The 14610-nt window shown below is 38.4% G+C and overlaps 1 protein-coding gene across 9 annotated transcripts in view; it reads right to left on the bottom strand.

The window, feature by feature from the left end:
• Nucleotides 1–14610, bottom strand: part of MTA3 (metastasis associated 1 family member 3) — a 180495-nt gene that overhangs the window by 89029 nt on the left and 76856 nt on the right. For all 9 annotated transcript variants that reach the window (XR_010136144.1, XM_024241870.3, XM_024241869.3 and 6 more), the window contains 2 exon segments: nt 10761–10863; nt 7193–7292 (listed from right to left, as the gene is read on the bottom strand). Coding sequence is in view for 8 of the 9 variants with exons in the window: in XM_024241870.3 (XP_024097638.1) it covers nt 7193–7292; nt 10761–10863 (203 nt within the window). In the remaining variant the exon portion in view is untranslated.

The raw sequence follows: 14610 nt of genomic DNA on the forward strand, positions 1-14610 counted from the left end.
GTTCAGACTGTGTGTATACAGCTCTGGGGATATAATAAAATTAGAATTCAAATACACATATACACATCACTCTTAGTGATGAGACACTCTCTATAAAACATTAAAATGCTTAAACAAAGGAACAGAAAACAATATATTGCAATGACTATTTCAATAAGAACCTATGTCCCAGAGAAAGAAGCTAATTTACTGATTCTCAAATATTTAGTGAACACCTATATATATATGCCAGGCACTATGCTTGGTGCTGGGAATTCAATGGTGAGGAAAAACAGATGCAGTAACTACACTAAGGGATATAACAAGCTGGTATGCAGGGAATGGGAAGGAGAGAAAGAGACACAAAATAATCACAAAAATGAGTTTTTAATTATAGACCTGGCTCTCTACATAAGCACATCACAAAGCAACCTGCCCTAAACTGATGGATTAGCCAAGATTTGGTTTTAAAGAGAGTTAACTATGTGGGGCTGTGAGAGCATCAGGGAAAGGGACCTGAACATGCGAGTCCTGTGGCAAGACACAAAACCAAAGGAAGGGTACAGCCTGGCTGGAGTCCAGAGGACGGAGGACTGTGTGAGCAAAGGGGCTATAGACAGAGGCCAGGCAAAACTCAATAGTTTTGTTGACTATAGTACCAGTAATGATCTAAGTTTTAACCCTACATGCAATTAAAAGCCACTAAAAGGATATAAGGTAGGAGGAGCAAAATAAAATAACAGTTACACTTTGTTTTGTTTTGTTTTTTTCAGATGGAGTCTCACTCTGTCACCCAGGCTGGAGCGCAGTGGCACGATCTCAGCTCACTGCAACCTCTGCCTCCCAGGTCCAAGTGATTCTCCTGCCTCAGCCTCCTGAGTAGCTGGGACTACAGGTGCGTGCCACCACACCCAGCTAATTTTTTGTATTTTTAGTAGAGACGGGGTTTCACGGTGTTAGCCAGGATGGTCTCAATCTCCTGATCTCGTGATCCACCCGCCTCAGCCTCCCAAAGTGCTGGGATTACAGGCGTGAGCCACAGCGCCTGGCCAACAGTTACACTTTTAAAAGATCAGATATAACATAGAAATCACAGGTGTTCCAGGACACAATTTCCCCCCTCCTAGATCAACACAGCTTGGCCTTTCTCAGAACCAGACCTGGCGTTAGGCAACCTAAATTTCTAGTCCTGATTATGTAACCAATCAAATGTGAGTCCTTATACAATGTATCGTTTTGTCCCTTGGGCTCATCACCTGTAAAACAGTCTTCTCTAGAAGGCGCATCAGGCTCCAAACTAATTCAAAAACTTTTTTCTTTTATTCTTACCCCTCCTCCCCAAATTATTTAGTCTTCGAAGTCCAGGCAAAAGTGATAAGCCAGTAGCTTCACTTTGCCAGGTCTAAGGCTTCGATCCAGCAATAGCTCCCTCACAATGCTCGTGACATTCTGCTCTTCAAGCCAAGGGAGTGCAGACCTTGATCTGGCCAACACCACCAAACAGGGAGTCAGAGGCTGGAACTTCCATCAACTAACTCACTGCCACTTACTAATTCAGGATTTCCTTGGTTCTAAGGAATTTTGTTCCCATGGGGGTGACGGTAGAAAGGATCAATGTAAGTAAGTACTGTACACCTACTTTTTCTTTTTTTTTTTTTTTTTTTTTCTTGCTCTGTCACCCAGGCTGGAGTGCAGTGGCACAATCTCGGATCACTGCAACCTCCGCCTCCCTGGTTCAAGCGATTCTTCTGCCTCAGCCTCCCGAGTAGCTGGGACTACAGGCGCGTGCCACCACATCCAGCTAACTTTTGTATTTTTAGTAGAGATGGGGTTTCACTATGTTGGCCACGCTGGTCTCAAACTCCTGACCTCAGATGACCCACCTGCCTCGGCCTCCCAAAGTGCTGGGATTACAGGCATGAGCCACAGTGCCCAGCCCGATATTCTTCTTTGTATATTGTATAAAATACATCTTATATTTTAACAAAACAAGAGTGAAATCTATAAAGCCCCCATGGCTTCAATGTTTTTTAACAATTATGAATCTTATGTATTTTAGATTAGCAGTGTTTGAAATTCACAGTTCAACTATATTTATAACAGATTTCAAAATGAGGAAGTGAGAACTACTGATGTGCAAGCAGCTTAATTACCTGCTCCCAATACATTATTGGTGATTTGACAAGTAGCATAAATTTTCTTGGATAAATCGATGTCAGATTAGGAATGCTGATAGCCTACTGAAGTCGTCAGAAGAAAAGTCACAAAGAAAATATCTTAGGAAGGGCTATCAGGTTTCAGCAGTTCCACAACCCTGCCCTCTCTGCAGGCCTCTGAAAGAGGCCTTCAGATCCATGGTTTGATCACCTAATTGAAAAAGGTGCTAAAGCAATCAGAATAGGACCATAATTAGTTGGGAGTGATGGCTGATGCCTGTAATCTCAGCTGAGGCAGGAGACTGAAGCAGGAGAAACACTTGAACCCAGGAAGCAAAGGTTGCAGTGAGCCAAGATCATGCCACTGCACTCCAGCTTGGGCAACAGAGCAAAACTCTGTCTCAAAAAAAAAAAAAAAAAAAAAAAGGTAAGGGGGGTGTGGGGGTAGTAGGACCATAAATACTCAAAGAAAAGAATTTGACTCCCCAAATTCAACTGAATGATGAATCCATTTTCATTTAATGGTACAAAACAACCAATGAACCCTTCATATGTTCTTTTTGGGAAACAATCTGCAAAGCTCACTATCAACATACTAATACTACTCAATTTTATAAATGCCTCAGGATCTAAGAGTCTAAGTAAAGCTGAACCTAGAGCAGTATGAGAAGGAAACCATGGTATTTAAATGTTGCAAACAAAAGAACACATCTTCTTCAGTGCTGCCTCAAAGAAAGACAATAATGACACTTAAATCCAAGTCATTCTAACAAAAATGAGGTGGAAGGGTGGGTAGAAGAGGCAATCTGATAGAGGAGAGATAACTACTCAGGAGGAATCAAGTGCAGATCCAAACCCTATCTCTGAAACCAGCTATACAAACATGACAAAACACCACTTCCTGAGCCTCTGAGCCTACTTCTGCTTTAGAAAATAATTACAGTAATAAATAACTAGAAAGAATATATGTGATACAAAAGTAACTGGACCTCAAAATTACTAAGCTTCAGAATGGAAACAAAACAGAAGAGATAAAAAACACCAAAGGGTGTGAAGGTAACTTCCTAGAAGGAGCATAAGAGGCAAGTATTACAGAAAATACACATAAAATGATTATTTATGAAATAGAGTCTTACTCTGTTGCCCACATTGGGATGATCATAGCTCACTGCAGCCTCGGACTTCTGGGCCCAAGGGATACCTCCACCTCAGCCTCACAAATAGTTGGAACTACAAGCACTCATCACCATGCCTGGCTAATTTGTTTTGTTTTGTTTTGTTTTGTAGAGACAGAGTCTTGTTATGTTGCCTAGGCCTGTCTCAGACTCCCGGACTCAAGTGATCATCCTGCCTCAGCCTCCCAAAGTATTGAGACTACAGGCATAAGCCAGTGTACTTGGCCATAAAATGATGTTTAAAGGAATTAAGGTATATAGGTAGAATCCTCTTTAAAATGCTTCTTTAAAATATCACCTTCACTGACAACAAATACCAAACCTCTAAAACTGCCCTCTCCCAAAAGAAATTCACCTGCTGTCCTGCACATTCACCAGCAGTGGGAAGCAGAGAGCTGCTGCAGCTGTGAACCAAGAGCCCACACAGGCCCTCTATACCTCAGGCAAGTCAGCCCAGCTGCCACGAGAACTCTCCACCATCTCAGGAACAAGCTTTTCCACTTTCACTCAAGCAGGGACCACATCCCCAGTTATAATCTGAGAAGCAGTATCTCATAAGAATAGTGTTAAACTACAAGGGACTGGTTACATAAATAATAGTTTACCTATATAAGATCATGCAACATTAGGGTAAAAACTAAGTTCTTGCAGTGATTTTTAAAAAGGTATTTATATCCGCCCAGGCACAGTGGCTCACACCTGTAATCCCAGCACTCTGGGAGGCCGAGGTGGGCGGATCACGAGGTCACGAATTCGAGACCAGCCTGACCAACACGGTGAAACCCGTCTCTACTAAAAATACAAAAATTAGCCAGGTGTGGTGACGTGCGCCTGTAATCCCAGCTACTTGGGAGGCTGAGGCAGGAGAATCGCTTGAACCTGGGAAGCGGAGGTTGCAGTAAGCCAAGATCGCGCCACTGCACTCCAGCCTGGGCGACAGGGTGAGACTCTGTCTCCAAAAAAAAAAAAAAAAAAAAAAAAAAGTACATCATATAGTTAGGGAAAACATGGGGGCAGTGGAGGTCATTTAAAACAGTTAAAAAGAAAGTTCACATAAGACTTAGTTATCAAAATGTACTAAAATGTGGTGCTTGCACAGGGAAAAATAGATCTACAAAACAAAAGAGAATAGATTAAAAGTCTATAAACAGGCCTAAGTATATCTAGGAACTTAAAATATGATAAAGGGGCATTACAAATCATGAAGAAACAAATTCAATAAATGGTATTGGGACAATTAATTTAATATATGAGAAAAATTAGATCCCTACCTCACTCTATTCACAAAATTAAACTCTATATAGATTTACAGTCCTAAATATGAAGAAAACTTTAAAACCATTAGAAAAAACAGGACACAAGAAATATATAAATTTATATATATAAATATAACTCTAGTTATAGCCTAAAAACTCACACACATGCTCACAAGGGGATATGTGTGAAATTTTCAACATAGCATTATGAGTAACACAGCAAAAGAAAAATGTTTTGAAAGCACTCCAGATGTTCACTGGTAACAGAATACATAAATAATGTCGTGTAGTATTATATGAAAGAATATTAGAAATAATACAAAGCAGTTAAAATGAATGAACTGTGTTTATATTTATTAACATGGCTAGATCTCAATAATGGGCAAATGGCAAGTGTTACACAATAAATTTAAGCATATACAAAAGAATATTTATGTTGTTTTGGATAAATAAATAATACAACTATAAAAACACAGACTACATACATAGCAGATCTGTTATAGTGGCTGGCTCTTGAATGGAGGCAGAGGTAAAGGGAAGTAGGACTCAGAAGGGAATATTAGAGACTTCAAAATTAACTATAATGGTTGAAAAAAAGTTTTTTAATCTGAAGAACTAAAATATTAACATTTGCTTTAGGTGGCCTTATATGGAGTTTTATTACATTATCCTCTATACTATTCTGTAATTTGCTATTATTATGTATAATACATAAAAAAGGGCTTAAAGAAAACAAAACAGTAGGAACATTCTACTCTGGGTAATGAGAACAAAGCTTTTTTTGGCTGCTGCTGTACTATATTTTAATTTTTCATTACAAATATACATTAATTTTTAAATTGAGCAAAAATCACTTTGACCAGGAAAAATATATACAGGTAGTTATTAGATTCCACACAGTTCTGGTTCACATAAATATCTTTTTTTTTTTTTTTGAAACAGGGTCTCACGCTGTCACCCAGGCTAGAGGGCAAGTGGCATGAGCATGATCTCAGCTCACTGCAACCTCTCCCTCCCAGGCTCAAGCAATCTCCCCAACTCAGCCTCCCAAGTACCTGGGACGACAGGCGCATGCCACCACACCGAGGTAATTTTTGTATTTTTTTGTAGAGACGGGGGGTTCACTATGTTGCCACCTTGGTATCAAACTCATGAGCTCAAGCAATCCACCGGCCTCAGCCTTCCAAAGTGAAATATCTGATTTTTAAAGTTCTTGCAAACATGACATCTGTACTCTTGCTTCTCTGATAAAATATTCTCGAAGCTCTAAACAACTAAAATACAAACCCATTTTGGAGATCCTAAAATTTGGGGTAAAATATTAATGTCCCAATGGAGAAAACAAAACTTTCTTCTATAAACAATTCTAGTCTTTGAGAAAGGAAAAGGCAAGGAGTTCCACAGCTTTAGTCACAATCTATAATTGTACAGAAGTACAGAAAATGCATAAGAAACAAGGCTGGGAGCAGTGGCTCACACCAGTAATCCCAGCACTTTGGGAAGTCGAGGCAAGAGTACTGCTTAAAGCCAGGAGGAGTTCAAGACCAGCCTGGGCAATCACATAGTAAGACCCTGTCTTTATTTTTAAAAAGTAGATTAAATTTTTAAAAAAATAAAGCACAAAAAACAAATCTGATGTATATTCCTCTATGAGTTCTTATATTATCAAAATAAATATTTTATGAAAAGCATTTCAAGTTGGCATTATAATAAGAAAGTTAAAAACCTACATTGTATTCCATTTCATTAGAAAACAATATTGAAACTTTTGTTATACGCAATGAATACTGGTCAAATAACCTCACCAAACTCAGTTTTCTCATGTGTAAAATGAGCATCCTACCATGCCTATCACAAGGGGTAATAGGAATCAAATACAGTAAGTAACTTCAATCAGCAAAAACTCACAGGTCCACTTTTCTAGAGTGCAGAGAAAGCAGTAAGTGCCAGGTCCTACGCCTGACCATGGCAGCCATTAGTGGTAAAATTAAACTGACTACAGGAAGCTTCATTTGATCACCAAAATAAAAAAGTAAATAGATTTAAAAGATATCAACTATAATGTAATAAAATTATGTAAGAAAATAGCCCCTCTGGCCGGGTGTGGTGGCTCACGCCTGTAATCCCAGCACTTTGGAAGGCCGAGGCGGGCGGATCACAAGGTCAGAAGTTTGAGACCAACCTGGCCAACATGGTGAAACCCCATCTCTACTAAAAATACAAAAATTAGCTGGGTGTGGTGGCACATGCCTGTAATCCCAGCTACTCAGGAGGCTGAGGCACGAGAATCACTTGAACCCAGGAGACGGAGGTTGCAGTGAGCTGAGATCGTGCCACTGCACTCCAGCCTGGTGACAGAGAAAGACTCCAGCTCCAAATATAGAAAGAAAGAAAAAAAAAAAAAAGAAAACAGCTCCTCTTTCTAACGAACAGACACAAAAAACTCTCAACTCACAGACGAGTGTTATCATAACCCAGTTAACCAAGTAACCAAGCCAAATCAACCTAGCAGTCAGGAAGGCTAAGAGCCCAAAAGCTCCCCAGTCTACAGTATTGCCACAATGGCTTTAAAATTAAACAAGTAACAGAAGGATAAATACCCACAAAATTTCAAACCATGTCTTACCAAGGTGATGTCTCGGGAAGCTGCAGCAGCACTCATATGCAGACTAGGCTGCCTGACAGAACTGCTGCAATCCAGGGCTCTGGCGAATGTCCCAACAGCACTGAATAAACCACAAACACAATAAGGAAGAATTAAGTATCTGTTTTGGTTTGTTTTTTTAACGTTTTAAAAAACACATTTGGATAGTAAATAAAAAACTGTAAAAGAAAAGGCAAAAACAAGTTTCTGAATGAGAATCAAACATCAAATAAAAAGAATTTTCACTCTATAAGATATAATAATTGACAAGCCAATTTACTATAAACAGGTCATTATCATGAAATCAAGAAAAAAAATAGCCTGTGCAGGGGGGAGAAAAGAAGGAAAGGGAAGCTCTGTTATAACATGTCATGGAGTAAAATATTTGGTATTCAAATTGGCTCAAAAAATAAAAAGTCAGCTGCAGAGTTTGACTATTACAGCAAAGCAAGTTTTGACTACTTTTTAAGCCCAAATTGTGAAACTCAGTAACATTTTTTCCCTCAATATATCATTAACTGTAGCAACCCCTTCCTATGAGGATTCAACATGAAACAGATTTCTACTAAAATCTCATTTAAAAAGAAATTACCATAATGCTGATTTTAATGATTTGGAAGTCCTTCCAATATGTAAGAAACCCTAACCTTAACACATACAGCATAAAATGAAGACTCACTGCTTTTCCTGCCTGTATTTTAAACATGTTTGCTACGGAAGAGATTTTTTATTTTTATTATTTTTATTTTTTGAGACAGGGTCTCACTCTGTCACCCAGGCTGGAGTGCAATAGTGTGATCATATGATCATAGCTCACTGCAGCCTCAACTTCCTGGGCTCAAACAATCTTCCCACCTCAGCTTCCCAAGTAGCTGGAACTACAGGCATGCACCACCACGCCCAGCTTTTTTTTTTTTTTTTTTTTTGGTTAATTAAAAAAATTTTTTTGTAGACAAGGCCTCCCTATGTTGCCCAGGCTGGTCTCAAACTCCTGGGCTCAAGTGATCCTCCCGCCTTGGCCTCCCAAAATTTTGGGATTACAGGCATGAGCCATTGTGGTTGATCCCTAAGGAAGGAATTTTATAAATATTTTAATTAAAATACAACAAACATATTGAAAAGTACACAGTAAACAGATAGTTACTGTAAAATGAACACATGCATGCCACCAACATACAGTTCAAGAAAGAACATGACCACAACCCAGAGGCTCCTCAAGCTCCTTTCCACAGGGAACCACGACCCTGGATTATAGCACCACAGATTAGTTTTGCTCAAATAGAATCACACAGCTGGACATTATGTCCAGCTTCTTTTGATTAAAATTACGTTTGTGGATTCATCCATGTTGTTAGCTACAGCTGTATTCACTCATTTTCCCTGTTATGCAACATTCTGTTTTACGACGTCTCATCCCCACCTCCACTCTACTGCTGACAGACATTCCGTGTTGTTTCCAGTTTGGGGTTACTATGAATAGTGCCATAAATCCATTTGTATATATATCTTTTGGTGCAAAGGTGTATGCATTTCTGCTGCATAGATATTTAGGAGTGAAACTTAAGAGATACTTGTGTTAGATGAAAGCAAACAGTATTCCAAAGGAGCTATACCAATTTACACCCCCACCAGCAGGATATGAGAGTATTGGTTCTAAATCTTGATCGATGCTTAGCACTGTCAGTCTTTAAAATTTTAACCATTCTGGTGGATTGGCAGTGGTATTTGACTGTGGTCTTAATTTGCATTTAGAAGATCAATTTTTTTTTTTTTTTTTGAGACAGAGTCTTTCTCTGTCGCCCAGGCTGGAGTGCAATGGTGCGATCTCGGCTTACTGCAACCTCCGCCTCGCAGGTTCAAGCAATTCTCCCGCCTCAGTCTCCCAAGTAGCTGGGATTACAGGCACCTACCATCATGCCCAGCTAATTTTTTTTAATATTTTTGTAGAGACGGGGTTTCACCATGTTGGCCAGGCTAGTCTTGAACTCCTGACCTAAGGTGATCCGCCTGCTTTGGCCTCCCAAAGCACTGGGATTACAGGCGGTGTGAGCCACTGCGCCCGGCCCTTTTTTTTTTTTTTTTTAAGAGATGAGGTCTTACTATATTGCTCAGGTTTGTCTTGAACTCCTGGACTCAAACAATCCTCCTGCCTTGGCCTCCCAAAGTGCTGGGGTTACATGCATAAGCCACCATTCCCAGCCTAGAAGATTATTTTTTAAAACAAATATTGAAAACAAAAACATACTAGGAACCAACTCCTTGGTGTCCTTCATGCTGGCTTTGAGGGGAAACATACAGCCCTTGGCAATCAGAAAAATGAAAATACAGAATACAAATCAAATTTGAAAATGGCAACGTCTCCTAACAAATCCCCAATCTAGACAGCCTGTCTGGAGACTCTAGACCAATATTCTGTACTCAACAAGGGGCCACAAGATTGGCCCCTTCACAATGCTTATCAAGTGTCTCCATCCAGTCGCTTAGTAGTTAGGTGATGGGCTCTGGACTCCAAATGCCTGGCCACCAATAAAAAGTGGGATCGTCCATGGTGACTGGCTCTACGAACAGTGATATCTAAGGATGAGCCAAGACTATTTTTTCCTCTGCATTGTGAAATAAGTTCAACACAAAATCAGACAATAACATAATGAAGACCCTTGCATCCACTGTCCAGATCTAACTCATAGTAATATTTTGCCATGTTCGGTTCATTCTTTTAAGAAATAAATATTATAAATTTGTTAGAGTTCCCTATATATACTCCTAGATCATATATACTATATATACCCATTTAATGTATTTAAAAATCCACTAATAAAATATTGTTTTGTACACAGCAAACATTTTATAAATAATTACTCTGTATGCACATAAATGATCACATAGTATATACCCTCAACATTATTTGTGATGTTTATCTCTTTGCTACATATAGCTTTAATTCATTCAATTGCCATAAAGTAATATTTCACTATATGAGTATACCTCAGTTCATTCATCAATTGCTTGCTGATGTACTTTTACTGTTATCATTTTTTAAATAAAAATAAAATTCTGTCCCATTCATTCTCTTAAGAAAAGGGGAGGAAGGAAGCAAGCCAGCCAGGTAGCCAGGCTGAAAGCTCTCAAGGCAAAGTGCTATGCTTAGCAACAGGCCTTACTCACACATGGATGCAGTGAGCAAATCCCAGGTGCACATTCTTATTGATACCTGAATAATCCATGTCTAGAGTAAAGCCATGTCAAGTAGAAAGCATGACACTTTTCATTAAGGATATGGGACTTCAGGTATTTTCTTCAGGTATAAAGAATTTCTTCTTTATACTTTTCTGTTTTCTTAATCAGTAAAAATTAATACAACTATTTTCATTTAAAACAGAAATTAATAAATTTAGGAAGCAGCATAATGTATTAAGCTTTCTTACCTAATTAAAAAAATAATACAATCAGTGGGGGAAAAGCAGAATACAAAGAAATAAAAATACATATACCTATAAATTCTTTTATATAAAGAAATTTATTGACTCAATAATGCCATACTCGTACTCACCGTGCTACAACTAAAAACTGGTCAATCTGTCGATCCGTAAGTGGGCTATTTGGATCCCAAACTTTAACTTCCAATTTTGACTGTTCCCTCTCATCTGATTCTCCTGTCCAAAAATAAATAAAATGGAGTTTTGTTACTGACAAGGCGTACTGTCTCATAACACTGATGACAACTGTCACCATAACATTAGAAATGTTTATGTGTAAGGTAAGTGCCCATAGTTTTGGCATATTCTTTCAGACGCAGATGTACAACACCTCGTTAAAGTGAACACTGATGATAATGACACCAAACTAACCAAAAGGTATCTTCATTTAGTCCTTAATGTTTATTTCTGGAGTAGCTGTATGTGAGAGGCAGTAAGTGCCATGCTAAGGGACATAAAGATGAAAAAGCAACAGGCTGGGTGCGGTGGCCCGCACCTGTAATCTCGGCACTTTGGGAGGCTGAGGCGGACAGATCACTTGAGGCCAGAAGTTTGAAATAAGCCTGGTCAATATGGAGAAATCCTGTCTCTACTAAAAATACAAAAATTAGCCGGGTGTGGTAGCAGGTGCCTGTAATCCCAGCTACTCGGGAGGTTAAGGCATGAGAATCGCTTGAACCCAGAAGGTAGAGGTTGCAGTGAGCTGAGACTGTGCCATTGTACTCCAGCCTGGGCGACAGAGTAAGACTTTGTCTCAGAAAAAAAGAAAAAAAGAAAGCATCACTTCCACAAGAGGCTTAAACTATGCATAAATACATACGATATAAACCAAATAAATAGAATAAGAGACACATATTAATAGTTATAGCATAAGAATTTGAAGAGTAGAGAAATCATTTCAAGCTAGGTAAGAAACAATGTCATGAAGGAGATGGCATTTCTGCTAAGAACTAAAGGGTACAAATGCACCAGCAGGGGAAGATTTTTTTAAAAAAGAAATGAGAACATGAACAAAGTCATGGGGCATTAAAATGTCATAGAAAAGTAGCTCATAATGTCTGGAGTACTTTACGGAATGAGAGAAGATAGCTAAGAGAAGTGGGTTATGAACACATTACTGAAGATCCTACATACATGTTTTTCGAAGAGATTTTATTTGGAGGTAATGAGAAGCCCTTGATTTTTCTGGTAAGGGAGTGATAAGAGCAGAACTAAACTTCAATTTTCAAAGCTAGTCATGGTTTATAATTTCCTCTGCAGAGATACCTGATAAAGAGAGAGAGACATAGCGGCCTCCTTTAAGAGTTCCCTCACAAGTAATGAGGGGCTGAAACATGGTTATGAGATTGCTAATAGAGCACAAAGAAAGGAGATTTGGGAATGTCAGTGACAGACTGGATGTAGAGTGTAGATTTCAAGTTTTGTGAGCTGTACTCATAGCGCTGGCATTAGTAGAAAGAAGGAGGCTGGGCGTGGTGGCTCACACCTATAATCCCAGCACTTCGGGAAGCTGGGCAGGAGGATTACTTGAGACCAGAAGTTCAAGACCAACCTGGGCAACACAATGAGATCCCAACTCTACAAAAAATAAATAAAATTAGCCCTGTGTTGTGGCATATGCCTATAGTCATAGCTACTCAGGAAGCTGAGGTGGAAAGGCTGCTTCAGCCCAGGAAGTCAAAGCTGTAGTGAGCCATAATCATACCACTGCATTCCAGCCTGGGTGTCACAAAACAAAACAAAAAAAGATACACAAACAGGAAGTAAGGGCCAAGAGAAGACTGACAATAATGCCGAATGCTTTGCTTTAGAATGTCTCACAAAGAGATAACTATTGAACAAGAGTCAATGTTAGGACAAATGATTGTAATGAAAAGTAGACTTGGGAGCCAATGGAATTTTGATTTATAGCTATGGATTCTTACTAGAATAAGGGCCTTTAATGATAGGGACTGCTTTTGGCTTTGTTTTGCTTTTGATCACTGCATCTATAACATTAGGCTTGCAACAGCTGACATAATACTCTGAAGTCAAACATTCCCCAGTGACTGACAAAGCCAGGCTATGGGCCGCCTAGTATAGGAGCAAGCAGGTATCAATGGAAAGGAGAGGACAGAAGCAGGCATTCCATCTGCAGCCTCTTCAGTCAGGCCACTGTTGTTAGGTTAAAGACCTGCCCATTCTGTCCCTGGTTCAAAGGCAGGTAACCAAAGAGCCAACTGCCAACCCCAATATAAAATGACATAAATAGAGTAGAGCAGAGCTAGTACTAGACCAAAAAGATCTAAGGTTTGAAAGGACTTCATTCTTTGTTTTGTTTACAATTCTTAGCATGCCAAGGCAAGACATTCAACATTAGGTTCATTTTTAAAGACCAGTTAAAAATCAAAAAGTTGCAAGCCACATGAAACCTGAGAATGGAGAATGACACAATTAACCTGCCTATGTCTTTTTAAAAATAATTTAAATAAGGATAGATAGTAGTGGTAAAACATTTGAAATCTACATTTTAAATAACACACAAGAAATGATGTTGCTATTCAGTTTTAAGCCCCTTCTGTTGTATACTCCTGAATGTAAGACTACAATTGATGTTTATTTTTCAAATTCAAGTCAGTTAAATTGATAAATTTTAATTCCACCCATACAGTCTGCAGCACATAGCAGAAGTAAGACTTAGAAGAATTCTAAATAAATTCACTGTAAACAATAATAAAACACTCTTGAAAGCATTTAAACTAGCACCAAAAACATAGACAACCACAGGCTGAGAAGAAAAATAGCAAGAAGAACAAAAAATAAATATAGAAATTCTCTATATCAAACGATCATTTCAAACTAAGAGGAGATTCCCATTTTGAATAGACCAAATAATTACATTCATATCAGTTTGATCACTTCTTCACATGGAAAAAACTTTTAAAAAGCTCTTGAATGAACTTATTTAGAATTTTTATAATTAAATTTTTTTCAGCTACGCTAGCAGCAATCTTTGGAATGGCCCTGGTAACAATGGAATGAGCCAAAAACTGAACAAAGATTAATTCCGTGTTAATGTTCATTCCAGTCTTTACAATAATCTCCCCTTCCTCCTCCACATATGATAATCTGGGCAATTCCAATCTGCTCAAGTGCCATATCATCAAAAAATACAGACCATGACAATCTCCTCTAACCTCTAAATTCCTACAAATATATTTCCCAACTAAATGTGTGATTGTATACAGCTTCCTATTTTCGCTTCATTTAATTTTGAAGAAATGTAGACCCAGCAACTATTTTAAATGTTAGCCCTAACCCTCCAGTTATATTTTTAAATCTCTACAAAATACTGACAAAGTACTTCTTAAGAATTTTGAGCACAGTGTTGTTCAAATACTCTGAAGAACTAAGGAATCCTAAAGGCCCTTTCCTAGGCAATTGGAAACATTCTTTGTTCCAAATACAATACGTTTTCTTTGCACCAGTCATCAGAGTACTATACTTTTTATATTATATGTAATTCAGAAACACACAAGGATGTCTTTTATCACCATTTTTGCTCAATATTGTTCTGAAAGTTCTGGCCAACATATTAAGTTATGAATCAAAAGAATAATATGTTACTATAATTTTTAAAAGTCACATTCATTTTGACAATAAAAATATAAAACACTAGGAAATAAAATTGGAGATTTTATATAAAGAAATTTCAAAATTTTCAAAAGAAGATCACATGATTTGAGTAAATAAAAAAGCAAGGCCAGGATGCAGTGGCTCACATCTGTAATCCCAGCACTTTGGGAGGCCAAGGTAGGAGGATCATTTGAGGCCAGGAGTTTAAGAGCAGCCTGGTCAACACAGGGAGACCCAGTTTCTACTTCTAAAATAAAAATCAAGAAGTGAGGTAAAACTAAAATATACTTCTTTGGCATATTTCCAGAT

Source organism: Pongo abelii, chromosome 12, assembly GCF_028885655.2.
Source record: "Pongo abelii isolate AG06213 chromosome 12, NHGRI_mPonAbe1-v2.0_pri, whole genome shotgun sequence".
Taxonomy (NCBI): Eukaryota; Metazoa; Chordata; class Mammalia; order Primates; family Hominidae; genus Pongo; species Pongo abelii.